This window comes from Vulpes lagopus, chromosome 18 (genome assembly GCF_018345385.1).
Source record: "Vulpes lagopus strain Blue_001 chromosome 18, ASM1834538v1, whole genome shotgun sequence".
Taxonomy (NCBI): domain Eukaryota; kingdom Metazoa; phylum Chordata; class Mammalia; order Carnivora; family Canidae; genus Vulpes; species Vulpes lagopus.
Window position 1 is genome coordinate 41,493,604 of NC_054841.1, and position 27,973 is coordinate 41,521,576.

The 27,973-nt window shown below is 43.7% G+C and overlaps 1 protein-coding gene and 1 long non-coding RNA gene across 9 annotated transcripts in view; one reads left to right on the forward strand and one right to left on the reverse strand.

The window, feature by feature from the left end:
• Positions 1 to 14,759, reverse strand: part of KIF16B (kinesin family member 16B) — a 301,238-nt gene extending 286,479 nt beyond the window's left edge. For 7 of the 8 annotated variants that reach the window (XM_041732317.1, XM_041732321.1, XM_041732315.1 and 4 more), the window contains exon 1: positions 14,629 to 14,759. In XM_041732317.1, the coding sequence (XP_041588251.1) occupies positions 14,629 to 14,675 (47 nt within the window). In that variant the 5' untranslated portion in view covers positions 14,676 to 14,759. Of the gene's footprint in view, positions 1 to 12,058; positions 12,200 to 14,628 lie in introns of all 8 variants that reach the window. The other variant, XM_041732319.1, reaches the window with a different exon arrangement.
• Positions 4,390 to 7,780, forward strand: LOC121477791. Its single transcript, XR_005984377.1, has 3 exons — positions 4,390 to 4,746; positions 5,257 to 5,350; positions 5,922 to 7,780. It is a non-coding gene; the product is annotated as an uncharacterized LOC121477791 (long non-coding RNA).
• Positions 14,760 to 27,973: the final 13,214 nt, after the last annotated feature.

Genomic DNA, 27,973 nt, shown 5'->3' on the forward strand with positions numbered 1-27,973 from the left:
TTCTTCCTAGATATTCCCACAGTTCATTGCCTTCTTGTATCTACACAAAATGCCCTTCTCTTACCACTGGTATCTATGGTTACCTACCCCTTTGCTTTATTTTCCTTATAGAACTTTCAACTATATGCCATTACATAAGACCTTTGTTTACTCCCTAGACCTGTGCTATCCAGTATAGCAGTGACCAGCCACATGTGGCTACCGAGCACTTGAAATGTGGTTAGTCCAAATTGAGTTGTGCTATGTAAAAAACACACCAGACTTCAAAAATTTAGTACAAAAAAAAAGAATTTAAAATATTAATACATATTCTACTGCTGTCATGTTGAAATGGCATTTTGAATGTAACAGGTTAAATAGACTATTAAAGTTAATTTCACCTATTTTTTATTTTTTTATTTTTTATTTTTTATTTTTTTAATATGGCCATCAGAATATATATATACGTGTATATGTGGCTGACATGGCCTTTCTATTAGAGAGCAGTATACTATAATATAAGCTCTCTGAGGGCAGCTACTTTATCCATCATGTTCAGCAAAGAATCTTCAATCTTTGAAGAGCACCCTACACACACAGGTGCTCAATAAATACTTAATGACTAAAATGTCTTTCTTCTGTTATGACTCTTTCCCATCATACAAAGTCCAGATCAAACCTCCCCTCTCCCTTTGCTGAGCCTGCCCCCACTCAGCATGCATTCCTCTGGCACCTAGCACAGGGTCAGTTAGATACTCAGTAAGTCCAATAATTAACTGAGCATCTATGGTATATTGAGTGTTTTTATGCATCTACATCATTTAATCATCACAATAACATGGGTGGGGGACAGAGGGAGGACAATCAGTGTCATATTTTAGAAGAAGGATCGGCGGAGACCCAGAGAAGCAAAATGATACATACCCCAGTTCACACAATGAGCAAGTGGTTGACCTAGAAAAAAAACCCATGTCTTTTGATGCCACCCAAGGCCCAGGCTGGCAGCCAGCATCACACCCACAGACAGGTCTGCTCGGCCTGCATAATAGTCTGCTTGCTTGTTTGTCTTAGCTATAATCCTTGCCAACATTTGAAATTTGGGGAATTTTAACAGTCCAGGTTCCCATTTTATTCAACACTTGAACACTTGTTACATGTTAAGCACAAGAAAGATATCCAAGAACAAAACAGAAAGACCCCTGTCCTCATAGAGGGATTCAGACAATAAGCTGATAAATAAGGAAATACATAGTAAGCCAAGTTGTGATAAATGTGATAAAGAACATGTATGTGTGTGTATGTATATATATATATATATATGTGTGTGTATATATATATATATATATATATATATATATATATATATATATATATATATCAAGAAGGGGATTAGAAAACACCAGGGGTGGGAGATGATATTTCCAATGGGATCACTGAGGAGATGACATCTAACTAAAGGAAGGAGGAAACAGGACATGTGGACATCTGGGTTTCCACACCCATACCAGATGGAAGGGCAAGTGCAAAGGTCTTCAGTGGTATCCCTGGCTGGAATAGACAGAGCCGTCTCTCGATCCATAGGGTGCAGTAGAAATAGACACTTCTCCTTTACAGTATAGAACACCCTGGAAAGTGGTGTCCCAACCAATAAACTCCCCAGCCTTCCTTGCATCTAGGTATGGCCATGTGGCCAACAGAAGATGAACACTAGCGATGTGTCTCTTCCACACCAAGGAAGACAGGTGGGTGCACCTCTCCACCCTCCAACTCCTTTCTGCTAAATGGAGAGGACGGTGAGGCCCCAGAGAGTAGAAGCTCCAGGAAATAGAAAAGCACCTGCTTTTCTGGAAACTACACACAGTGATGTGCTTTCATGAATGGGAAAAAAAAAAAAAAAAAAGTCTTTGGTAACTTTAGTGCAAAGCCATTAAAATGGGAGGAAGGATGTAAATTTGCAAAAGAAACTAGCAAGTGTCCCTCCACACATGATTACCTCCCTGACTCTGAAGCTGAGAATCTGCAGCTGCTTATTCTATCCTCTGGGCTCACAGTTTGAATTGTGGATTGCTGTGGGCCCGTCTGGTCCCCACAGGAATGGAGTCTGTGGCCTCTACACTGCAGATTTAGCTGATTATGCCTAAAACCTTGACATACCGCTGAGCCCTGCCTTCCCCTAACTCACTCTAACTCTAGACCTTTCCATTCCATACGGGACAAAAGGTCCCCACATGTCCTTTTCATTTAACATGTGGAACAATTAATCCAACGAAGATGTTAACAGCTCGAAGTGTCTGTCTACATCCTAACTAAAGATGCCAGGGGATGTAATTCCTCAATGTTTCCAATGGACAGAGTTATTCTAGGGGAAATGTCATCTGTTCTTACCCTTAACATCATATCAGGAAAGGCAAAGTGGACCCTAAGAACAAAAAAAGTTTAATTAAGAAGATGGCTTACAAAACAACTAAATGCATCATGCCGGGGATCCTTGGGTGGCTCAGTGGTTTAGTGCCTGCCTTCGGCCCAGGCCGTGATACTGGAGTCCGGGGATTGAGTCTCACATCACCTTCCCTGCATGGAGCCTGCTTCTCCCTCTGCCTGTGTCTCTGCCTCTTTCTCTCTCTCTGTGTGTCTCTCATGAATAAATAAATAGAACCTTTTATAAATAAATAAATGAATGAATGAATGAATGCATCATGCCATCCTGGATTGGAACTCAGACCCGAAAAAATACACCAGTGGGGCAATTTGGGGAATCTGAATAAATTAATTAGTGAATAGTACTATCAATATTATTTTGCTGGTTTTTAATTACATTACGGTTTTCTTAAGTTATAACATTTAGGGAAGTTGGATGAAAGCTATGTCTGTACTATTCCGCAACTTTCTGTAAATGTTTCAAAATGAAAAATTTTTAAACATGAAAATAAAAATTAGAAAAGAAGGACCATACCACCTGCAGCTGGGCAGGGGGTGGGGGGAGGGGAGTACTCTGTTGGTGCCCAATCCTATTCATGTGAGAGACCACTGTGGCATTTATTTTTTAAGATTTTATTTACTTATTTGAGGGGAGGAAGAGAGGCAGAAGAGAGAATCTCAAACAGACTCTGTGCTGAGCACACAGCCTGATGCAGGGCTTAACCCCAAGACCCTGAGATCCAGACCTGAGCCGAAATCAAGATGTTTAACCGAGCCACCTAGGCACCCCCAATTCAGTATTTTAGATAGGAAAGAGTTCCAGCTCAATACTTCAGGGCGCTCAGCAGGAAGACACCTCCCCCAACTCTCCTCAAAACAAAGAAGAGGAGGAAAGAAAGAAAAGCACCTTATCTGGACCATCATATATGAGCTCCAGACCAGGACTAGTGACATTTGTCTCACAATTGCCTTTCTTTTTTTTTTTTTAAGAGTTTTATTTATTGATTCATGAGAGATACAGAGAGAGAAGCAGAGACACAGGCAGAGGGAGAAGCAGGCTCCATGCAGGAAGCCTGATGCGGAACTCGATCCCTGGACCAGGATCATGCCCTGACCCAAAGGCAGCCGCTCAACCGCTGAGCCACCCAGGAGTCCCCACAATTGCCTTTCAACCCGATCAAGCAGAGATAGCTCACAGGGAAACACTAACTTTAGGAAAAGGAAGAGAACAGACCAAAATCTATTTTCAAAAGTTCTGTCTCTGCAATTTTTTTCACATTGAGTTAGTCTCCACCACCTTGAATTATTTTTTTCTTGAAACCTCCCTGAACTTGAAGTCCCACTAAGAAGGAGCTCACAGAGTGATTCACCTCTGCCCCAAACACATTTTTCAGGTAGAATCACTGCGATGGCCTAAACTCTGTTAATAAAACCCTGAAAACAACCATCAGAAGATGTAACCTGACAAGAGACTATGAGGCCGTGAGAGCTCAAGAAAGCAAGCTCCTGAGAGAGGACATCCCATGTTGGGTTCAAATCCTAGACTTTCAAAGACTTTCAACTTTTCAAAGTTGAAAATTTCTCCTTCTAAGCCTGATTTATCCTCTTGGGATCACGAGCCCCCTCAGCTTCCTAGAGGAAATAGGATTAACTTTCATTCTTACAGCATCTTAACTTCAATATTCTCTCATACTTTTTAAAAAATCAGATTTTACCAACATCTATTCCAGACAATAAATTCACTACACTAGTGTTTTTCAAATTGTAGATCATAAAATCAATTTAGTGAGTAACAACTTTTTTCTTTAATGAAATAGTCTAGAAAACATCATCATGCACTGAGCTGATAAATGTCTTACTGTAAATATCTAAAGTACACAATCCTATACAATCATCATCAGCCTTCCAAAACACAAATGTCCTTCATTTTAAATATGATAAATCCTTTTTCACTAAGCTGGGTAGGGTGAATGTTTTAAACGAATCTTATATTCACAAAAATTTTTACCAGATCATCTGCAATGTGCTCCCATGAGGGGAAAAATAGTGTTACAAACTGAAATCAAAAACTTTTCCCACAGAGTATCTCCCTCAGATAATTATCAACCACAGACACCACCAGCAGACCACACGTGATCAAGGTCAACATCACCACTAAGAAGACAGACGGACACCAAGAACCCTGGCACGCTGTGAAACAGAGAGCACAGTATCACTTCCGCGGTGTTCTTGCTAAAACTGCATCTTCAATTCCGTCATGACAGAACATCCAAGCTGACAGCCATTTCACAAGTTGACGGACTGGCACTCTTCTGAGACCAAGGGACGGGCCATCAGAGACCAGAAGAGGTAAGGAGACGCGGCAACTAAATGTAAGGGGCGGCCCCCGGAACAGAGAAAGGACAGTCGAGGTAAAACTACAGGCCAGTGAATAGTCTTGCACCGTGTTCATTTCTTGGTTTGGAAGCTGTACCGTGGTGATGTAAGATGTTAATATTAGGGAAAGTTGGATGAAGTACATACGGGAACTTTAAGTCTAAAATTACCTTAAGATAAAATTTAAAAAGGAAAAAAAAAAAACTTTTTCTGAAGGAAAGGAACTCATGTTCACAAAGGAACATGAGTCTTCTGTCCTACAAACTATGTATCATTTAAACAGTGTTTTATCTCTAATTCTTTAATCTTAAGAGATCAATATGATGAGTATTCAATGTGTAATTTGCATCTAATTAACTTAATACACAGGGAAGCTCCGGAGCTGTCGTTCTTCACCCAGGCTCTGCCCAACCCTCTTTCACCTCTCCTATCTTCCTAATACCTCACAGAAGGATCACCGAAATTCCCTTTTCCTCCTCACAGGGAGCAGTGTGAGACATCCTACAAATGCTGGGTGCTGACCCAGGGGTTCCTGATTCCTTAGAACGGATGCTGGGCTAAGGATTCCTGATTCCTTGTAAGTATCCACAGCTAAAAGATTGGGGGTGGGGGCAGGGCAGGTGGCAGTTATTAATGCAGTCAATATTTTCTGAGTACCCATCACTGCCAGGAACAGTTCCAGGCTTTGGGGAAACAGCCATGAGTAAGACTGACAAGGTTCTCACAGAATTTACACAAGTCCAAGGAGCCGATAAAAAAGCAAATGAACAAAAATACACCTATATATGCGTGCACACACACACACTCGGATAAAGATAAATGCTGTGAAGCCAGAAAATCAGTGTAATGTGGTAACATTGGAGCCAGGACCCGATCCTTCTCTGGTCCCCAGTTTTGTCATCTATAAAATGGAGCTAACCATATTCAACGCTACAGGGCTGTTGCTAGGAATTAAATCAGACAGCAACCACATGAGACTTAGCAGAGTTCCAGTAAGTGAATGAGTGGCTACAATAGTAATCGATGACAAAAATCACTTATCAACACCATCAGTTACTGCTTTTTCAACTGACTTTAAATTCTACACATCCCTTTGTAATTTGCTGTGTCTATGCTAATCACAGAAATAGCTTTTTCCCCTCTATTAGGCAGCAACAATGAATAATAAATGTATCTGGAAATGGTCAGAGCAAGAAACAAGCGCTCAGCCCAGAGCCCAGCAGAGTGAGGGAAAGCTTCCAGGCCCTGCTGGCAGTAACCTCCTCTGTGCTTGATGGGAATTAGCAGGCTGAATCCAAAGGAATGATGCCCACCTTCCCATGAAGGACTTTTTCCTGGACTGTCTCTGCAACTGGAGCCAAACAGAAGGTAGTCCTAGCCACCAAAATAAACCAGAGGCTCTCAATCCTGGAGAAGGGGGCTGGTGACTGTAAGGCATAGTATCACATCCTCCCCCTAGGCCATAGGTGTAACTTTAACATTTTCTTTCAAAACCAAGATGGCATCCCAATTCTAGAACCCACAAAAACAGCCAAAGCTACTGAGGTAGTTTATAAAATGACTCATGAAATGAGGACATATAAAATAAATCAACTTCAAACCAAAGCACTAGGTATTGCACAACTGGACATTTTTAAAAAACGTCAGAAAGACGGACAGAAAGACAACAGCACTCATGATCTCTCTCTCACCCAGAGCCTCCATGAATAAAACAAAGCAAAAGTTAAATGCTTATGTCACTAAAGAGCATTTTTCAATTACCAGTGCTCACATCTTGTGTCATGGCTTTATGCACATTAAGAAATTTTTAAATTTTGTGTGTGAAAATACATCATCAGTCATTTGCTTCATGTTACCTGTCAAGTCCACCTAAAAGAAAGGATAATATCTCCATGTGCTCCAAAGTCCCTGAGGCAGTGACAGCACAAGCCTCCCTGGGGAACCTCACCTGGAGCATCACTGTTACTCCACTCCCCATGGGAGAAACCACGTCTCTCCTTCTAGCCCTTCCTCTCTTCCACCCTCGCCCCAGCGGCCCGCTCTCTCCAACCCTCATCCCCCTACCTGTTTTCTGTTCCTCTTCTTTAAAACAAAAACAAACATACCGCACTTCTCCTCTGCCCAACCCCAGTTTGCGATGCCCCCAGGTAAGGGCTGGGGCCCACATCAGGCCATGTGCCCCACAGGAGTAGATCTACTGACAGTTAACTATACAAAAGAAATGAAAACTGAGAAATTTCCAAAACATGGAATGCAGAGCACCTAGAGCCACAACAGTGTAGCCCATGGTGCTTCTGGAAAACCCCACCATATCCATGAGAGAAGAATAAAAAAGGCAAAACTATTGCAAATACAGTTCTGACTCTGGGGACCCCAAAAAAGTTTCAATGAGCTCCAGCTATCCCTGCACCACACTGAGAATCAGTGTTCTCTAAAAAAAAAGAATCTGAGCCCTTAAGACTCAGTAAAATCCACTCACCCAGGACACAGCCAATCATGCAGTTCTGCACCTGCCCTTCTTCACTATCGTCCTCCATAGAAACCAAGTTCAGTTCTACCACACCCAGTTCTTCAAGCCACCCACATCCAAGTGGGCATCACAGAGCCGATACCTCATGAGTCCTTGCTGCCTGGCTCCCCCACGGGCAGCCTCAGAAGCAACGCCTCTCACCACCATGGCCCTCCACGCCAGCCAGTTCATGCTGCATCCTGACATTCCCCTTGGGGAAAGTCATTCCCCTCACTTAATATCCCACACCGCACAGTCATCTTGGACTCTCACCTCCCTGTCTCCCGCTGACTGCTCTGAAGGACGTCTCTTGCAAATACAAACAGTAGGATACAAAACAGTGTATGTGTTATGTCGCTACATACACAGGGGAAAAAAAGACTGGATTCTAATGCATCAAAAGTTTACAAGTAGTGATCCCTGGATCTAGGAATTATGAGTGATTTTCATCTTGATTTCTTTGGTACACTCTTCTGCAGAGCATACATCTTTTATAAACATGTATTATTTTCACAGAAAATACAGTGAAAGCTTCTTCAGGATTTTGCTTGTGAGTCTTATCCTTGGACTGTGCGCTTTCCTATGGCTCCTATTTCCAAAATGGAATCACGTTTGTTAGGCCAAGTCACCAAACTGGGGCCTAATACGTAACCTAATTGCAGTTTCCACGTCCCCCAGCAACGCAGTGGGCCAAGAATTCTCGGGCCAGCACCAATGAGGTAATCCCTTGCTTGGGCCCACTCCACCCCCCAGAGGGACACAAAGTGATGCACCTAATAAGACTCTGGGTCCTTCTCCCTCGGGGAGGGTGACCTTGCCTCAAACAATCCTTTCTTTTCTTGTTAATAACTCCTGCATCATCCTTCTTCCTACAAAACCCTTTCACTCTGTGCAACTCCTTGCAGCTCCTTTCCTCTTGCTAGGTGGGGATGCTGTCTGATTCGTGAATTGCCTGATAACTCCTATTAGCCGCTAAATGTACTTGGTTGAATTTTAACACCTATTACAACCGCAATCTAGTCCAGAATCACATCGTCATGGGTCGTATTTCAGTTCCTTATGGTCTTCTGCACTGGCCTCTGCTCACTCATATAGGCCCTGGGTCTTGCGTCCCAGAGAACGAGAAGAAAGTCAATGGGATGATAATCGTGCATAAAAGGCACTTAGCACAGCACTTGGCAAACAGTAACTACAAGTTCATTGTTGCTGCTCCTGGTAGCACTTCCCTACGCTGCTATTACATGAAACTTCTGAAAATACTAAATGGCAAATGACAACCCTGTTTTAAAACCATCAGTAGCCCCCGTGTCTAAAAATAATAGCCAATATTTACAGAGCACTCACTCGGAGGCCTAACACTGTTAGCACATTCAATCCCCATCTCGGCCCCATAAGGTGGGTCCTGTAAAGATCTCTGTCTTACACATGAAGAAACCAAAGCACAAAGCACTTAAGTGCCAAGGCACGAAGCTCAGAAGTGGTAAATCTGGGACTCAAGCCAGTTCAGTCTTACCATCCAACAGAACTTTCCACTCCAAGTTGATGGACACACCCTGTATCTGCACTGTGTCAATACATGAGCTGAGTATTTAAAATGTGACTAGTGCAACTAACTGAGCAACTAGATTTTCAATTTTACCTAATGTTTTTTTTTTTAAATTTTTATTTATTTATGATAGTCACAGAGAGAGAGAGAGAGAGAGAGAGGCAGAGACACAGGCAGAGGGAGAAGCGGGCTCCATGCACCGGGAGCCCGATGTGGGATTCGATCCCGGGTCTCCAGGATCGCGCCCTGGTCCAAAGGCAGGCGCCAAACCGCTGCGCCACCCAGGGATCCCAATTTTACCTAATGTTAATTGAAATAGCCACAGCAGTCAATAGCTACCATACTAGCCAGCAAACAGATGAATGAAAGCCCAAACTCCCAAGCTTAACAAAGGAAAGTCCTCCCAATACCCTGTCTACCCTCCTCCAACTAATTCTTGCACAAAGCCTCATTTGGTCTAAAACCCCTGGTAACTGTACTCGTTCCTACCTGTGTTGCTGTCCTCTGCCCCCCTCATCTAAGTGTTCTGTATAATGGAGGAGCTTCAGAAATGAAAGTAGGAGAGACCTGGTTCAAGTCCAGACTCCAGGGACTATTATGTGAGGGGTCTCAGTTGAAATGGGCATAAAAAGCCTTCAGTCACACAGCTGGTGGGAGCTGGAACAGAAGTTGCCATGGTAAAGAAATGAGCATGATGCCTGATGTCTGGCAGCATCTCAACAGATGTCTCCCATCTTTATCACCCAAGTCGTCTGCAATCTTAGAGATCCAAGAGACCACTGCGAACTAGTCCCTGACACTCTTAAAATGAGAAGACTTCAGTACACCCTAAGGATGTCAATCCCAGTCAAAATACCACTGGTGGTTCCTCATCTTCTCTTTTTAACTTGATAGACATGACTATAAATTCCACCTGAGAAGCTAATCCAAAAGAAAAGCTAAAAACAGTCAGAAAAGGGAAGGAATGAGGTGGTTTTGCCTTAATTGATAAGAAAGCACATGAAAAAGCTGTCATTTGGCCTGTTGCCAGCATTCAGTAAATATTTTTTTGGTAAGAAAAATTTTCATGTGTTGTTATTGAATAAAATTAAAATCATTAAATTGTAAAAATAACAGTAATAACAATAATCAATGTTTGCAGAAGCCCTGCTGCATGCCAGGCACTGTGTGGAAAGTGTCATCCACATACACGATCTCATGTGAACCTCACAATGCTTGCCAACTGCAGATCATTAATAGATCTCAAAGTCAATTTAGTGGATCTAGAAAAAGCATTTTTTTAACAAGACAAAAGAATAAAATAGGACAGAACAGAAAATATATGAATGAGTTACATGTAACATGTTAACACCTCATGAATCTTTTACATATCTACAGAGCTTCAATTTCAAACACATCATCGGTGAATCATGGTAAAAGATATATGAAAAAAGACCTTGCCTCACAACCACAAGCTATGTACAAGTACTATCACCCATCTTGCAGTCACAAAAACTGAGGTATGGAACAATTAAATCTCTTGGTCAAATTCACCCAGCTCATAAATGAGTTAAAACGAACCCATGAAGTCTACCTTCAGACTCCAGCTTCATCAATGCTGGCAAATCAATGGGAAATGGGACAGGATAGATGGCACCAGAGAATTATCGGCGGGGGGGCGGGGGGGGTGTTGGTGGCTGGTGCCTGGTGCCTCAGTCTATTAAGTGTCAGACTCTCTTGATTTGGGCTCAGGTCATGATCTCAGAGTTGTAAGATCAAACCTCGCATTGGGCTGCAGCTGGGCATGGAGCCTACTCAAGATTCTCTCTCTCCCTCTTCCTCTGCCCTTCCTCTCCCAGCGATCTCACACTCTAAAAAAGAGAGAGAAAGAATAGTCTAGTATTTCCATGGAAAAACAAACAAGTGAAACCAAAATGAAATGGACAAATTAGTTACCAAATCATTATTTTTGTTGTCTCTTCAGAGAGGAAAAAAAAAATCTCATAAAATTATAAAAAAATAAAATCAGTAAAAAAGAAAAGGCCGGGCCTAAGAACAATGGAAGAAATCACGAATAAAAAGGCATACATAAGGGATCCCTGGGTGGCGCAGCGGTTTAGCACCTGCCTTTGGCCCAGGGCGTGAGCCTGGAGACCCGGGATCGAATCCCACGTCGGGCTCCTGGTGCGTGGAGCCTGCTTCTCCCTCTGCCTATGTCTCTGCCTCTCTCTCTCTGTGTGACTATCATAAGTAAATAAAAAAATTTTTTAAAAAGGCATACATAAGACATACATACATACAGCATAAAAAGAAAATTCATAAATGTTCAACCTTTGCTCATAAAAACTATGAGTGAATTAAGTTTTACTCATTTATAAAAAATAGATCTGTGACTGTCCTCAGAAATTGACTTCAGACAAGTTAACTATGTTTCCCAATCTGTACAATAGCATGACAATAACAATCTGTACCTACTAAGATGGTCACAAAGATTAAATCAGATTTTGTACCACTGCCACAGAGAGAACTTTCAGTAAAGGTGGCTGCTGCTATGTAATGCAAAGTAACTGCTCTTTCAAATTTGAAACTACTGCCACTTAACCCAAAGCACCACAGTGGTAAAAAACAAAGGCACCACATCTTAGCCTGCATCAAGCCCTGGGTGTTTGTTTGCAAAGCTTCCAGCTCAGGTCAGCATCTCACCCCCTGCCTCCTTCCTTTCAGAGCCCAGGTTCCACAGCCATCCTCACCTCCCAAAACTCCAGGCCTTTGCTTTCTATTGGTTGTTCCCTCTTTGCCTAAAGCTCCTCTAAAGATTAAGAGAACAAAAATTTTACATCTGCAATCCCATGTTCATCCTTATGTATACATCTTGGTAGGCAGGAATACAATCCATAAAATAAATTCTTAGAAATGAAACTGCCCAATTGGTGGGTTTATACATTTCTAATTCTTACAGCTGCTGTTAAATTTCCCAATAAGAAAGTTTCAGAAGTTCTGACCCTTTATGATTTCATCAGCATTCCTTCGCCAGCACTTGATCAGTCAACATCCATCAATCTCACTGATAAAAAAAAAAAAAAATGGTTTCTTACTGCTATTATAACTTGCAGGTTTAGGTCAAGTACTTTTGGTTGGTCACTTGTGTATCTCTTTCCATTTCACTGCCAACTTCTGGATTATTGTCTCTCCTTGAAACTACCCTTTGGAAGGTTGGTAACGTGTCTCCAACACCAAGGACCTCATCTTACTTGAATTCTCAGTGCACCATCTTGGCAACATCTGACACCAACAACCATCTCCTCCTTCAAGAGACATTTCTCCTTTCCCTTCCATGACAATTTGTTGTGCTGGTTCTCCATGAAGAGCAAGCCAATCGTCGCCCTAGAATCCTAAAGAAAAGGACAGCCCAGTATCCAATTCTTTTCACCATAACATTATCTTTTAGCCATATATACACATTTGTATATATGTGTGCATGTGTCTATATATACATATATCTATATACATATATATAGATGTGTGTTTTATACATATTTTCTCCTGAGAAATCTCCTTACTGTAACATTCTTAAACTGTCATCTATGCACAAAAGCTTTCCAAATGTCAGTCCTCAAATCACCTGAGACCTAAACCCATGTTTCTAAGAGTCTACTGAACACCACCAAAGAGACAGTTGCATTCCTCACACTTCAGATAATCCACAGGGTCAACACGAGGGCAGCACTCACTCTGTGACAACACTGTGCTTGTTCTGGACACTTACTGCTTCTCATATGACCCTACATATCCAAGAAAGAATACATCTCACCTCACTATCCACCTCCCCAAAACCTCTTCAACCATCAAACCTCAGTTAACAATTCTAGGTTTTTCCCCTACCCCCTCCTTCCCACCCAAGGATATGCAAAATCCTCTCAATTCTGCCAGTAAACCGTATGGGTGTATCTATCTAGCCTTCCCATTCCCACCTTTGGTTCAGACTGCTACGTCCTTATGTCTTGCCCTAATCCTGATGCCACCACCAGAGTTCTCTACTGAAAGCCCAAAAACCATCACTTCAATCTACCACCTCAAAGCACATGACTTTTGGATGTTTTCTGCAGTCTCTCCATATAACTGGGATCCAGGCCTACACTGGCAAAGGGCTGCGCTTGCACCATCACTCCCAACCAGCCCTATGTTTTAGGAGAGTCTGGCCAATATGCAATCCCTCCCCGATTAGATAGTAGGCTCTTAGAAGACACTCGTTAAACCTCATTCACCTTATCCCCCATGTAGCACACAGGACAATGCTGTGCATTTGGTAGGTGCTTTCTGAAATTACTCAATACAATCTTCTAGCACATGTTCATGTTATTCCAAAAAGAGGAAGGAACTTCTTTCTACGCATAAATTCAGAACAAAGAAAAATCTTTTTAAATCATCTAAATGACTTTGGAGTCTGTCTTGTATGCCTGAAAATACATAAAAACATCTATATTCTCTTTGGACCTCCAAAAAATCAAACTCCTTCCCTAAAAAGCCTTACAAATAACTTAAAAATGGGGCACCTGGGTGGCTCAGTCTGTTATGCATCTGCCTTCTACTCAGGTCATGATCCCCAGGTCCTGGGATTGAGCCCCACACTGGGCTCCCTGATCAGTGGGGAGCCTGCTTCTCCCTCTCCCCCCTACTCTCACTCTATCTCTCTCTCAAGTAAATATTAAAAAAAAAAAAAAAAGTAACTTAAAAATGACAAAAGCACTGGTTTCCAGTAAATACCAACCAGAATAATAATAACCAGAAAAAAAAAAAAAAAAACAGATTTAGGTGAGTCGAAGAAGATTCTAGCAATCTTTGATTTTTATGATCTTCTGATGCCCCAATCAGCTCTCAGAACTACCAAACAATGACTTCCACAAGTTTATATGAAAAAGTGGAAAGGCCACATGGTAAGTCAAACGTCCAACTGGACTGAGAAGCCAATAAAAACAAACGGCCTTGTGTGAACTAGGCCTGTCAAGTCGGAAGGACACATCCCATTTGGTTCTACTTCATTCTTTAAAGTTAAACCAATTTAAAAAGTAAAGCATCTTGTAAAGCATCTTTCTAAACTGATTATAAAGAGATCATTGTGAAGGAAGCACAGATTATTTTTCAATGAATAAAGAGTCAAATCATTCTGAAAAGCATCACTTTGTAGAAAAACCCGAGAAGAGATTCTGTGTTTGTGACTCTTGCCCTCTGTGAACCGCAGCAGATTTCAGACGCGTGTGCCTAAGTGTCCCCGATTTTCCCCCCCTAAAGTGGGAACTTAGCTAAAGTTTCCCACCCACTCTTGAACGTGAAGAATTGCTCGGCTACTGGCTGGAAGTCAGGGTTCACACTCAGGGATTTGAAATCCTCTCACCAAGCAACTGAAAACACTGTTTACTGGAGAACCGAGGGGAGTTCGCCTGACAGCTGTGGTGTCCCGTGACCTCCCTCTAACCCACCCCGCCCCCGCCCCCGCCCCCGCCCCCAAGGATTCTCCGCCTTCGTGGGAGTGATCCCTGGATGCTCCTGAAAAGGGGGAACACGCAAACGTGCACAAGTGAATGGGACAGAAATCTTCTCGTGACCTCGTGAACTCTGACCCCCAGAGTCCCCAGCAGGGCAGCGTAAAGGGGGCAGAAAAGCATAAAGTGCTGCTCCAGGCCCCCAGAGGCCACAGCCAGGGGCCAGCGGGCCAGGGGCCGTCCGTGACCCTAAGTCCAGGCTGGCCTTTGAGGGGAGCTGGAGACTAGGCTCCCCCGGGTGGGGACGCATCGGGGGCCGCCTGTGGCCTCCCCCAACTCACCTGCGATTCATGGGCCGGACCCTCACGGCCACCTTGACTGATGCCATTGCTCATCCCGGCCCGGCCCGCGCGGGCTCCCACCTGCCCAGCACCCCGCGGCCGCCGGCGACTCTCGCGACTCGGCCTCGGCTCCCGCCCACTTCCCTCCGCCCGGCGGCTCCCGGCCGGACCTGGCGTCCGCGGCGGCCCCACCTGCCGGGCCACTGAGCATGCCCAGAGCGGCTCCGGCCCGCGGGATCCGCGCGCCGGGGTTTGGCGGCGGCCGGCGGCGAGCGGGGCGGGGTCGGGCTGCCTCGGGGGAGGGCCCGGAGGAGTGATTTCGGGGCAGCTCCAGCCCGGCCGGGTCACCTGCGCGGCGGAGGAGGAGGACGGGGAGGAAGGGGCCGCAGTAACGTAGGGCCTGAGGCGAGCACCTCGGTCCTGGGCTCGACGAGGACCGGCTTTCCCCGCACCGTGCGGGGGCGCGGACGGCACCAGTTTGTTCGCGGAGGCTCCGCCGGGGCCCTCCCCGCGGCTCCGCGGCGACCGGCCGAGCCTCGTGCTTTCCCCGCCTCGCGTCAGGGACGCGGAGGAAAACATTAAAGGCGGGAGGGGCACCTGCGGCTCAGCGGGGCGTCCGCCTCGGCCCGGGCCCCGCACGCACGGAGCCTGCTGCTCCCCCCGTCGCTGCCTCCTCTGTGGCTCATGAATGAATTTTTTAAAAGCTTAAAAAACAAAAAACCAAAAGGGTACCGGATACTTAAAACTGCAGGCCAGCATGTGTGCATCGGCCGAAGTCAGACCTTCACTGGACTTCCTGACACTTCTGTTAGTTTCCTGGTTTAGTTGTTGTTTCCGGTGCAGCCGTAAGGTATTTGGGGGCGAGAGCGGCCCCCGCTAAAGCGTAGGGCCTAACGGGGCAGGGCCTCCCGCTGACCGTGGGCCCGCTCGGCCGTTCCTTCCCGCCCCCGCCACACACACCCCGGAGCCCACCCGGGGGCCGCAGCGTCCCCTGCGGGCTGCGACCAGGCCCCGGGCTCTGCCTTCCTCCTGCCCGATTCAGGCCCGGGCGCCACTACCCGGCCGGCCCCGACCCCACCCTCCCCGCCCGGCCGGGCCCCTCCGCTGCGGCTCCGAGGGACGCTTCCCAGCCCTGCCCCCGCCCCTCTCCCCCCTGAGGGTATCCCGGCTCCCAGGGCAGCGAGGCCGCCCGGCAGTGGCCTTAGATCACGGGAAGGGGACAGGGCTGCTCAAGAGGGCTCGGCCCGGAGGCCCGGGGACTGGGGCTGGGCTGCGGGCTTCGCGCCCCGGCGCCGACACGAGCCCCAGCTTCGGGCGCCCTCCAGGCTGCTTCGCTGGGTGCCTCCGAGGCTTCTGCCCCACAGCGAATCAGAGACAATTCCAAGGAGTCGGTTAATGCATGAAGTGAGATGACGTCGACAAGCGTGACCCACTCGGATAAGAAGTCATTACATCATCGCCTTCCCTAGACTCCCGCGGCTAGCCTGGGATCGGCTTCCCACCTGCCTCCAGGGCCCTGAAAAGCCCGAGGTCAACCCGCGTGGCCCGCACAGAGCTGGGTGCGGATTTGACCACCGCGAGCTGCAGGAAAACGCGGAGCGCGGGCAGCTGGACCGGGCCGCCCGAGCATGCGCGGTCGGGGCCGGCCGCTTAGAGGCGCCGCCGGGGAGCCCGCGCGCGGCCCTGGCCGCCCCAGACGGGGGCGGGTCCGCCTCCTGCCCCCGGAGGGTGCGGCCCCCGCTGCTCGCCGCCACCCTGCGGGGCCCGGAGCTGGGCGCACGCCCTGCAGCGCCAGAGCTCGATTTTTAAAGGCAACGAATTAAACTGCGTCGGAGGGGTTGTAGCTTAACTCACTGCAGCGACGAGATGTGCCTGGGGTTGTATTGGTTGATTGGTTGTGAGGTTCGTTCATTATTTCGTTCTCTAATTTATTTCCAGCAGCCCACAGGCCTGTAAACACACCGACCTTCTGTGCCGTTGCCGGCTGACACAGGACCTAGGGGCAGAAAGTCTTCAAGAACCCGGAGAGGGGCCCTGCGCTGGGATTAGGGGAGTATTTTGCTTGTTTGGATGTAGTTTATTTGGGTCTTCATTTATTTGTTCTTTTTCCTTTTTCTGATGTTTAGCAATCTCTTTACTGCCAAAGAGTTGTGGGTGATTGACTCTTGGCTTCTTCATTTCAAAGTGAAATAACACTAGAATAGAATGTTCACTTGGCCTCAAAATATTTGAATCATCTTTAAAATATCATCATCAGGGAGGGGAAAAATACAATATCCCTACTACGTATTTCACCCCTAGCCTTTAAAACAAAATTGGTTTACTCTCACAAATGTGACTCTTTAAAAACTTCGATAAACAGCAGACGACGGGCACACTTAAATTGGGACGTAGGATACAACTGTCACCTTAGAAGCTCACCTATTTTCCTATGTGCTAGAAGTACCCGCCTTGAGCAATCTATCACAGGGTACACTTCATATCTCCTTGGGGGTTGTCTTACACCATGGGACTTAAGATGAATTTAGGAGCTAAGCAGGGAGCCAATAAACAGAAATAAGTGTTCTGGTTTTCAAACAAATGCATAATAGTCTCAGAGACAGAAATTACAGATATCAAATCCAAACCCAGAACCATTTTCATTTTCTAAGTCATAAAATGTAAAGGTAAATGTAGGATCTTCTAAAATACTAAACATTAAATGTAAAGATAGTTTGAAAAAGTGTGCTATGGAGCATGAGTTTGAAACCCCAACTACAAAGTAACAGTAACGATAATCACAAAAGTCATACATAGAAATTTTGCTGCAAAGCTACAGGCAGGTAGCTATGAATGTCAGCTTTCTTTTAGCAGAAGTGAATGAAGAAATCACTGAAGAATCAATTTAATAGAAACGATCACCGAAAATCATAGTCATTTCATATACTAAGATGAAAAAAAGATGGTTTCAATTGCATATAGCTATACCTATGGTTACACATAGCTCAGAATTGGTGGACTTTATAGAGTCTGCGGCAACATTTCAACTCTTAAGAGAAATTGCATTTAGTTGAAGAGACGGGGTAAAGTTTTGTGGATGAATTAGTTTTGGAGATGGGCAGAAGGGATGGAATTTGAACCCCTAGAACTGACTTCTGAGCCAGAAAAAAAAAAAATACATTCATCCAATATTCAGAGTTCAGAGAGCAGAGGTCTTGCTCTGGGAATAATAGTGAGAAAGCCTCTTTGCCTAAAACATCATGTGACAGATTTAAACATAGTTGCAAAGGCTTCACCTCCTATACTTAAACCTTGCAATGTCACATTGCAGCAAACCCTCAAGCAGAGATGGAGTCTCCTCTCGCCACTTCTCTAATGTGCCTGCCCTCAGATCTTGCTCTGGCTCACAGAATGCTGCAGAATTAACTTTGGTACTTCCAACCTAGGTTTCTAAAGACCTTGCATGCTTCTACTCTCACTCCAGAGACCCTGCTGCTGTCCTGTGAGCAAGCCCAGGCTAACCTGCTGAGCAATGGGGTGACTCAGTCAAACCCAGTGCCACAGCCCATAGCCAGCCAACCACCACCAGACAGAGGAGTCATTTGGCCCCAGCCTGCCCCAGCCAACTCATTAGCTGATCAGAGATATATGAGTGAGGGCTGCCCAGAGTGACAGAGCCCATCCAGACCAGTAGAACCACTTGTTGTTGACTGAGGAGATCAGAATATTCCACCCCAAAATATGCCACTTTGACATAAGAATTATTTTAACCTGAAGTCGATTAAGAAGAATCAAACTCAGAAAGAGCTCTTTGCCCTCCCCCATCTGTCTGAAAGTAGGGCATAAATTTCCCTTTGTGCAGGTGCCTCTTCTCTCCTCTCCCATACCAAACAGGAGAATAGTCCTTATCACTGGAGAGAGACAACAAACCTTGCTAAAAAACCCTCATTTCCCATTAGCTTCCTTCATATATTTACTTTCCCACAATTTACTGTCCCCGGAAGCCCAAACCTTTTTCCTTTGTCTACTCTCTTCTCTGCAATTTATTGCTCATTGTTAAAACGATGTGTAAGGGATCCCTGGGTGGCGCAGCGGTTTGGCGCCTGCCTTTGGCCCAGGGCGCGATCCTGGAGACCCGGGATCGAATCCCACGTCAGGCTCCTGGTGCATGGAGCCTGCTTCTCCCTCTGCCTATGTCTCTGCCTCTCTCTCTCTCTCTCTCTGTATGACTATCATAAATAAATAATAAAAAAAAAAAAATTTAAAAAAAACGATGTGTAAGTTCCTACATCTGAGCACTTTGGGAAAATATCATTTCTTTTCTGTGATGCCCTCTACATGCAGACAAAATAAGCCCTTTCTCCTGTTCATCTCTCTTCCTTCAGTTTAATTCACACACCCCAGGTCATAACTTAAGAGAGTCTAGAAAAAGGTTTTTTTTTTTCTCCGTGACAAATCTCATGAGCAATAACCTAATTTGTCGCTTAAGCCTTTTGGTTTAGGGTATTATGTGTGTGCTATTGCTTGCATTGCTTGCATTCAAATGCATCCTATAATGTTATAAGGGACACATTATTATCCCATAATGACAAAGATTTTAGATGGATATGGTGATTCAGGAGACTTTTAATCATATAGAAATATGAGTGACATAAAAAGCAGCTGTGGGGCAGCCCGGGTGGCTCAGGGGTTTAGTACCGCCTTCAGCCCAGTGTGTGATCCTGGAGGTCGCGGGATCAAGTCCCATGTCGGGCTCCCTGCTTGGAGCCTGCTTCCCTCTGCCTGTGTGTGTGTGTGTGTGTGTGTGTGTGTGTGTCTCAATATGTCTCTCATGAATAAATAAATAAAATCTTAAAAAAAAAAAAAAAAAACAGCTGTGAACCATGGCCCTAATCAAGGGCTTTGGAGTTGTAGTCTGGAGCTGAGTCTTCATGACCATTTCTACATTCCAAATGAGGAGATAGGCAGGCAGGGTCAGACCAGCAATGTGACTATGGATACTATTTTCTTCACCACCCACCCAACTCAGTGGAACCTAAATCAGTGAAGCCAAATCATGGAAGAAGAAATGACCTCTGAACACATTTGCACTCTCACTGCCATATCTTTGATTCAGCTGCACATCCAGCAGGAATGCCATCTTCTCTGCTTCTCTCTCACATTCAGTTCATCCTCTGGGTCCCACTACTGTCTGTAGTCTTCCTCCAGTGTACTGACTCACAGTAATCACTCCCTCGACCACATGCTTTGCACCGTGGTGGGCAGCACTCATTTGCTACTCACTGGAGAATTTTAAACCCTGGTTTTCTGTGTCTCACTTCCAACCAAATTATAAATCCTTTAAGGCTGAAGAACAGATCTTATAGTTCTCTATACTCTAGTATTACCAGATCAGTAAATGTTGAAGTTGATAATTAGCAAAACCAATAAACTCATCACGTTATTCTGTTCCTGTAGATAACCAGTATATAAATATGAATTTCCATGTGATGATTCTTTGGCCCATTTTGTCTTTTTTTGTTCCTCTAACCGGGTCATAACATAAAGGTTATGCCATTTGTTACTGACAAGCTTAATTAAACCCATTATAATTTGTTAACCCCGTGCTTGCTTTGTAATTAACATTGATTAACACAAACAAGTACAAAATAGGCCATCAGCACTTTCCAGAAGTGCTGATTACAATTATATTGATAATTCAATACACTAGAGAAGATGATGGGATAGTAATTTGCACTCTCTTTACATAAGAAGACAAATGCTACCAGGCAACACTAGACCTAGAAATAAAATACCTTGTTCATCAGAATCACCTGATTGAACCTTCACACTGTCAGGCCACTCTGTGACTGTTTAAACCTTTGTAGGATTACTGAAGTCACAGCTCCTACTAACTTGCTTCATTGCACCTCTGAACCAGAGAAGAAAAGCATTTCAAGGCTGCCAGACGAATCGTAGAATGTTTAGCCACAGCAAAGCAGCCCCTAAGGCTCATGAAAGACAATTATAAGGCCAATATCACATTTGGTAGTTCTGGGATGTGTCCAGAGCTTGATGGCGGCAGGTTGAAGATGCACAATGATGAGCTTGCACCAGCATGGGATCCAAAATCTCTCTGTGACCAATAACCTGAAAATAAACTCTATCTGCCTTTTCAAAATACAAAACACAAAGCCAGCAAAACTCATATCCCAGTATATTCAAGAACATGTTGCAATTTCCTTTCTCCCTGAGCTCAGAGGTGGAGGACAATTATTCTTGTCATCCATGTTAAAGGAGCCCACCAGGCTCCCATATGATGGTGGTCCATTACAGTGGGGTAGGCACACATTTGAACTTTCCTGTATTTCTAGGAATAAAGTTGGGATGCTTAGGAGCTGTAGCAATTTTTGTTCTCTATTTAAAAAAAAAAGTAAGTGGGACTCTGCCCCTCTGCACTCCAGGGAGGAATTAACAGAATTGATATCATACAGATCAATTTGCCCTGTGCAAATGATGTGATAATGAGGCCATGGAGTTTTTATGGTTCTCTGTTACTGCTCCAGAAAGTATGTTCCAGAAACTGTTCAAACCCTCTAAAAAGAATATTAGTAGAAAATGGGGTGTGTCAAATTTGTTGCTGAAAGATTAAGTTTATGAAGATCCCTGAGACACCAAGACTTCTGTATAAATGTGTGACTCATTGACGGAAAATCTGCCAGATGAAAAAGTATGGTGAAATTTGCTGATGGTCATATAGCTTCTAACCCAAATGTCTGAGCCCTCAGAGCTAGGCCTTCTCTTTGCACTCTCCAGCAGCAGATGTGTTGGAAAAAGTGCTAGAAATGGAAATGTAGCTGTCAGAAGTAGAATTGAATAAAGAAAAAGAAGAAACACAACAAAACAAAAATCCCAAACACACTAATAAAAAGAGTCAGCCTTAAGCAAGACTGTGACATTGTGACATTTGCCTTCTTGCCTGCTATTATCAAACATCATAATCAGGTTCTTATAAGGATCCCAAAGGATTGCAGAGAGCCATTTAACCCTTTCTCTCCCAGCATCCCATCTCTCTCTCTCTGTCTCATAAATATTAGGTATGTTAGACGTTTTTGTCTTCATTTATTTCTTAAGTAAGATGTAAAATACATTCAGTGGTGTCCATAAAGCATACAAATCTTATGTGTATAACTAGATGAATTGTTTTATATATTTATACCCATGTAAACACCATGCAGATGAGATTCATAACATTCCCACCATCCCAGAAACCTCCCTCAAGCTATAGACTTTTTATTTTAAAGTCAGGTTTATTGAGGTATCATTTTCATACAGTATTATTCGCCATGGTTAGTAGGCAGGTTTATGAATTTTGACAAATAGGTGCGTGGCCACCAATACAATCAAAATATAGAACTGTACCATGACCCCGCCCCCAAAACTCCCCTGTGCCCCTTTGTAGTGAACTCCTCCCTCCATCTCCATCCTCTGGCAACCACTAATCTGTCTTCTCTCCTTATAGTTTCTCTTTTCTACAATGTCATATAATGGAATTATACAATATGTGGTCTTTTGAGTCTGACTTTTTTCACCTAGCAAATACATTTAAGATCCATCCATGTGGTTGTGTGTATCAATAGTTCCTTCCTTTCTATTTCTGAGAAGTACTTAATTATACCACAATCTGTATATCCATTCATCAGCTAAAGGACATTTGGGTTGTTTCCAGTTCTTAAGAATTATGAATAAGCTGCTGTAAACATCTACATACAAGGTTTTGTGTGAATCCAAGTTTTCATTACTTTGGGATAGAAACCCAGGAAGTGGATTTCTTGCTCTATGCTAAACTTGTTCAACTTCATTTTTTTCGAAAAAAAAAAAAAAACAAAAAACAAAGCCTTCTTCAGAGGACTTGTGTCTTTTTGTCTTCCCATCAGCAATGTATGAGACTTTCAAATGCTCCATACTCTCACCAGAGCTTGGCATTGCTTGTTGTTGTTTTTTTTCTTTCAAGTCATTTCACTAGGTGCTGGCACAGATTTTTGAGGCTGAGCAAACATGTTCATAGAATTCATTGCAGTCCTCAGAAAAGACTTAAAATCAATTTTAAGCATCTAACTATATGTATGAGAGCCACTTGGCTGCATGCTAATTAGGCATTTGTATTAATGATCCTGACTGGAGTTACTTTCACCTGTTCTGTCCAGTTTTGCTGAGTTATCTATATCTCAAGCAGCATCCATGCCAATTTCCTTAATGCACTGTTAAAGCCAAGAGTTCTGTGCCTTCCTTGCAGCTGTCCTGCAAGTTATGTTGGAAAGCTAAGGATCCTCACTTCATTTTGGCATCTTTAAAACACTCAACAACCTGTCTCTAATCATCAGGTGTGTTTTCGGTACCTGGAAAATGGAACATCCCTCCAGTATCTACTTTTAAGAACATATCCATCAAAAACACTCTAAGCTGGAGGAAGGGGGAAAAAATGCTCTGTTGTAGTAAACAAATTGTCACACTCCTGGGATTGCTGAAGAATTCAAACACTTCCCACTCTGCCCTCAATATGCACAGAGCCATACATCGTTATTTTCTAGAAGTAACTACTGCTGATTTTTCTGACTTGGGCAGAAAACACACATAGTCAGAGCCTGGTCTGCTCAGATTTGTCACACAAATTCCTCCCTGGCCTGTTGCTTCTCTCTGGATCTCCCTTCTAATGCCTTATTCATTTGCATCTGTCTGCCCCATCTGCTGGTTCTAATGGTGTGCTGTCAGCAATTAGACCGTGATGCATGTGCCATTTCTCACACATTCCTTGTGTCCCTCCTGTCCCCCTGCCCCTGCTACTTCCATTTTTCTGCCTCATCCCTGAAGGAACACAGCCAACAACCTCAGCTGCATCTTTTCCAAAGTTTATTATTTATTTTAAATAATAATACATGCACAAAAGGTGAATTGAAAAGGTACAAAAGGGCACAGAGATAGAAGTCTCTTCCATTCCTTTCCCATTCGCACTGCTCCATTGCTCAGAGGCAACTAGGGTCACCAGTACCTTGTGTCTTTCCAGAAAGAGATACTCTACATTGACAAACATGCAATCTAGATATTTTTATACTTTGTAGAAATAGCAACACACTGTTAACACTTTTTCAGATCTTGCTTTTTTTCACCTAAATTATATATGTTGTAAAGCATTCCATCTCTCTATACTTGCATATACTACTGAGTGTACCTCAGTAGACTTTCTTTTAAAGAGTCATTTAATATTCAATGTTTATTTTACCAAAATCCTTTTAAAAGTATCTCAAATAATGACTTAGCCTAAGCAAGATAGACGTTTGTATCTTGAAAAAAATGAGCAGAGTTAGGTAGCTCAGGGCTGGTATTGGTAGCTACAATCTCAAGGACTGAAGATCTTTCTCCTGGCATTTAAAGGTGGGTGCTGAAGCTCCAGCCTCCACTTCTGCATTCCAGCCTGAAAAAAAGATCCATGTGTTCCCTCTTGAGTAGGATACTTCCCAGCTCACAGAGTCCCTTCAGTTATATCCCATTTTCCAAAACCTAGTCACAAAGCTACACCTAGCTGGAAGGGAGGATGGGAAATGTAGTCAGAATCTAGGGACCCTATTGAAAAGTCTTGTATTGGGATACAACAATCCACTTCTGTCCCAGAATTGTCAGTTCTTCTGCTCTTTCACCGCTAAACTACAGATCTCTGGGAACATTCCATTTCATACTCTGTGGGAAGATTTCTAGAATTTCTGGGTCACAGCATGTGTACATTTTTATTTTTGTGAGCATTCCCAATCGCCATCACATATAAGGGAAAAATGAACACCTGCACTGACATATAAGCATGTCTGCTTCCCCATACCCTCAACAGTCCTGACTGTGCTTACATTTTTTTTTTTTTGATCTTTCACCATTTGATAGCTAAAATACAGCACTTGACAGGATTAGCACTGGGTGTTATTCTGTATGTTGTTAAATTGAACACCAATAAAAAATAAATTTATTATAAAAAAATACAGCATCCCAAGGTGTCATCATTGGACTTAACAGGACTTCCTCTTATCTTTAGTGCTATTCAGTAGTTTTTCAAATGTCTAAGAACTATTTGTATTTCCTTGTCTCTGAACTGTTTCCATCATTTGCCCAGTAAATTGGATTATTTCCATTACTCTGTAGAAATTTTTTATAAATTGGGGAAATTATCATTTTCAGTAATATTTATTTAAAATTTTTCACCATTTTGGCTTGCTTTGTTGTGCTCTTATTCCCATGTACATTTTTTTTTATTTTAAAGAGAAGTAAGCCTTTATTTCCTTGTTTCACAAACAAAGCTTGGCCAAGTTGGTTGCCTTTTCGTAAGCTGTCAGAGACAATCCCATATCCTTGTTAGAATCCTCTGATTTTGCTTTTGCTTCAAAGTTGGTCGGGGCTGTGCAGCAGCAGGAGAAGCAGTGGCCACCAATGCAGATGTGTTAGCCAGCAAACCTGACAGGAGAGGTATAATCAGTCTCCAAAGGGGGAGCTAGGACCCACTTGTGCCCACTGGAGACAGAAGAGGGTATTGATGCAACATCCCAGATATAGGCTGGCAACACTTTGTGAATACCCTCCTGGAAGCGAGAATATGGTTTCATCTGTGATGTCAAGCACTTCCAGGTTGTAGATAATGCATGGTCAGACTGAGGGACTAGGGGAACATGTTCAGTGCACTCAGTGGTATGGTTCCCCAGTCTGTCTTGTCTCCTGTTGTAATCAGCCACACGTCATTCAGGATTTCAACGGAGATTTTTTTCAAAGATTTTATTTATTTGTTCATGAAAGACACAGAGAGAGAGGCAGAGACATAGGCAGAGAGAGAAGCAGGCTCCCTTCAGGGAGCCTGATTCAGGACTCCATCCTGGGACCTTGGGATCTCACCCTGAGCCAAAGCCAGATGCTCAACCACTGAGCCACCCAAGCGTCCCTCAATGCTGATTTTTTAAAATATAGTTGCATGAATCTCTTTTTAGAAATTGCTTCTGGGTGTTGTGACTTTCCTAGAAGGCATTTCCCCTACCAAAATTATAAAATAGATTCTTTCATAGTTTTCTTTTAGTAATAATTACAAAGTAATTATTACATAGTAGTAATAGTAATAATTACAAAGAGACTCCAGTTTGATTTATTTTAATATGGCTTCTGGTTATCTTGGTCCCAATGACCCAACCATCTTCTCCCGCTCATCTGATAGCTTTGCGGTATTTCAAAGGAAGTAGCAGTTCTTTCTCACTTAAAACCAGTACATCTTAATTCCACTTCCTATTGGACATATCCTATACTGTCACTGACATTATTCATTACATTTCAGAGTTACAGATTACGGTTGTATCCCATTTGCCTCTGAAGAGAGCTAAGAACTGAGAGATTCAAGCTTTGAGACTCCCCTGCTCACAGCCTAGATAACAAACCCTGTAATTCTAAACCACAGGGACTTGTCACAGGGACTCAGGCTTTGGAAGCTGTTAAGGACTGACTTGTGTCCTCTCCAAATTCATAGGTTGAAGTCCTAACTCCTAGTACTTCTGAATGTGACTATATTTGGAGAAAGGGTCTTAAAAAGAGGTATTTACATTAAAATGAGGTCATTAGGGTAGGGCTCAATCCAATGACTCCTGTCCTTAAAAGACAAGGAAATTAGGAGACAGACACACACAGAGGGAAGGCATGAAGACACAGGGAGAAGACTACCATCTACGAGCCAAGGAGAGAGGCCTCAGGAAAAACTAACCCAGCGAGCACTTTGATCTCAGACTTTTAGCCTTTAGAACTGTGAGAAAATAAATATCTGTTGTTTCAGCCACTCAGTCTGAGGTACTTGTTATGGCAGCTCTAGCAAATAAAAAAGGTGTACAGCGCAGGCTGGATCAATTAGGGGTCTTTGATTCAAGTCTTAGAAGTTTAGACAGATCTACTGTCAGGTCATGTTCCCTGGACTCTGATGGAAATGTGCAAACAGCAGGACCACTGGGAGTGTTCACAGGAGCCACACTGGTAAGGAGGAGGCAAAAGAAGCAGGGAGAAGGAGGAGGTGAACTGTGATGTAATTGCAATAGAGAATTCAGTGGCTCCTGAGGGGAGCTCTGGCCCCAGGATGGCCTTCGGGCTTGTCCAGATTGAGGCAAGGGCATTGAGTTTTTATACCCCAGCAGGCTGTACCCTGGAAGAGGATCTAAACTTTGATTAGGAAGCTCTGTGTGTCAAAGGGCAAGTACTGGCAGGGCCTCAGCTGTGAACCATCACTGTCCAGCATGATAGCAACAAGAGAAGAAGTGCTTGGGTCCAGAGAGGGCATCTGGTGGTGCGCTGCCACACCCAACATACTTATCTATACAGAAGGGGAACTGTTAGGAAAATATAGGGGGAGTTCACAGAATGGAAGGACAGCCTGAAGGATCAACCCTCAGAAAGGACATGGCTGAGTGGCCATGAGGATTTGCAGTGCAGAAAAAAAATGGGACAGTCTTTAGGCAACAAACCATGGGGATGAATCAGCCCAATCATCCTTATTCCATTCCCTCCAGGATTCAGATTCATAGGAGAGAAATCTGCTTAACCTGACTTTGATCACCTGCTTGTCCTTTGAGCAAAGGAGAGCATGGCCTTTTGAATGTATCAGAAGATGGTACAACCTGGGAGAAGGCTGGTTCTCCCCCAAAAGACCAACTGTGGTGTCATCAGAAGAAGGGGGACAGATATTGGGCAGATGAAAAACCATATATCTAATGGGCCTGCACCATTTGAGTTGGAATCTCAGTTAGAGATGTTTTGGGGCAAATACTTTGAACTCATAAAATTTTTAAGTGCTTCATCTGTAAAATAGAAATATTACTACCTCATAAGATTTTTCAGACCTAAATTATATCTATACCTATACCTATATCTCTCTACCAGTTTGTATGTATAACTATGTGTCTACATAAAAGAATTATGTACACACATGTACATGCATATTTACATTTTTAAATATATATATACATATAATGCCCATACAATGACAACCACCATTTATTCGCATGTCTATAGTTCCTAGGACCTCATCAACTATTTCCTATCATTGTATCTGTGCATATTTTCTTCCTCACCTCTTCTTTGAGAGCAAGAGAAGCATTGAATGTCCTAATCCCCAAACTCCAGGTCTGGAAACTCTCTTAGAAATGCTGCCTCCTTTTACAGAAAGAACTGTGGCATTGCAAAGTTTTACAGTTTTATATTCTTCATGTTAGGTGTGAGGGTATGCATGATTTTGCACTTAGGAAATAAATTAAAGGGTCAGGAGTGGAGGGGTGGCTGGCTCAGGGGTGGCTGGCTCAGTAGACAAAGCATGCGATGCTTGTTCCTG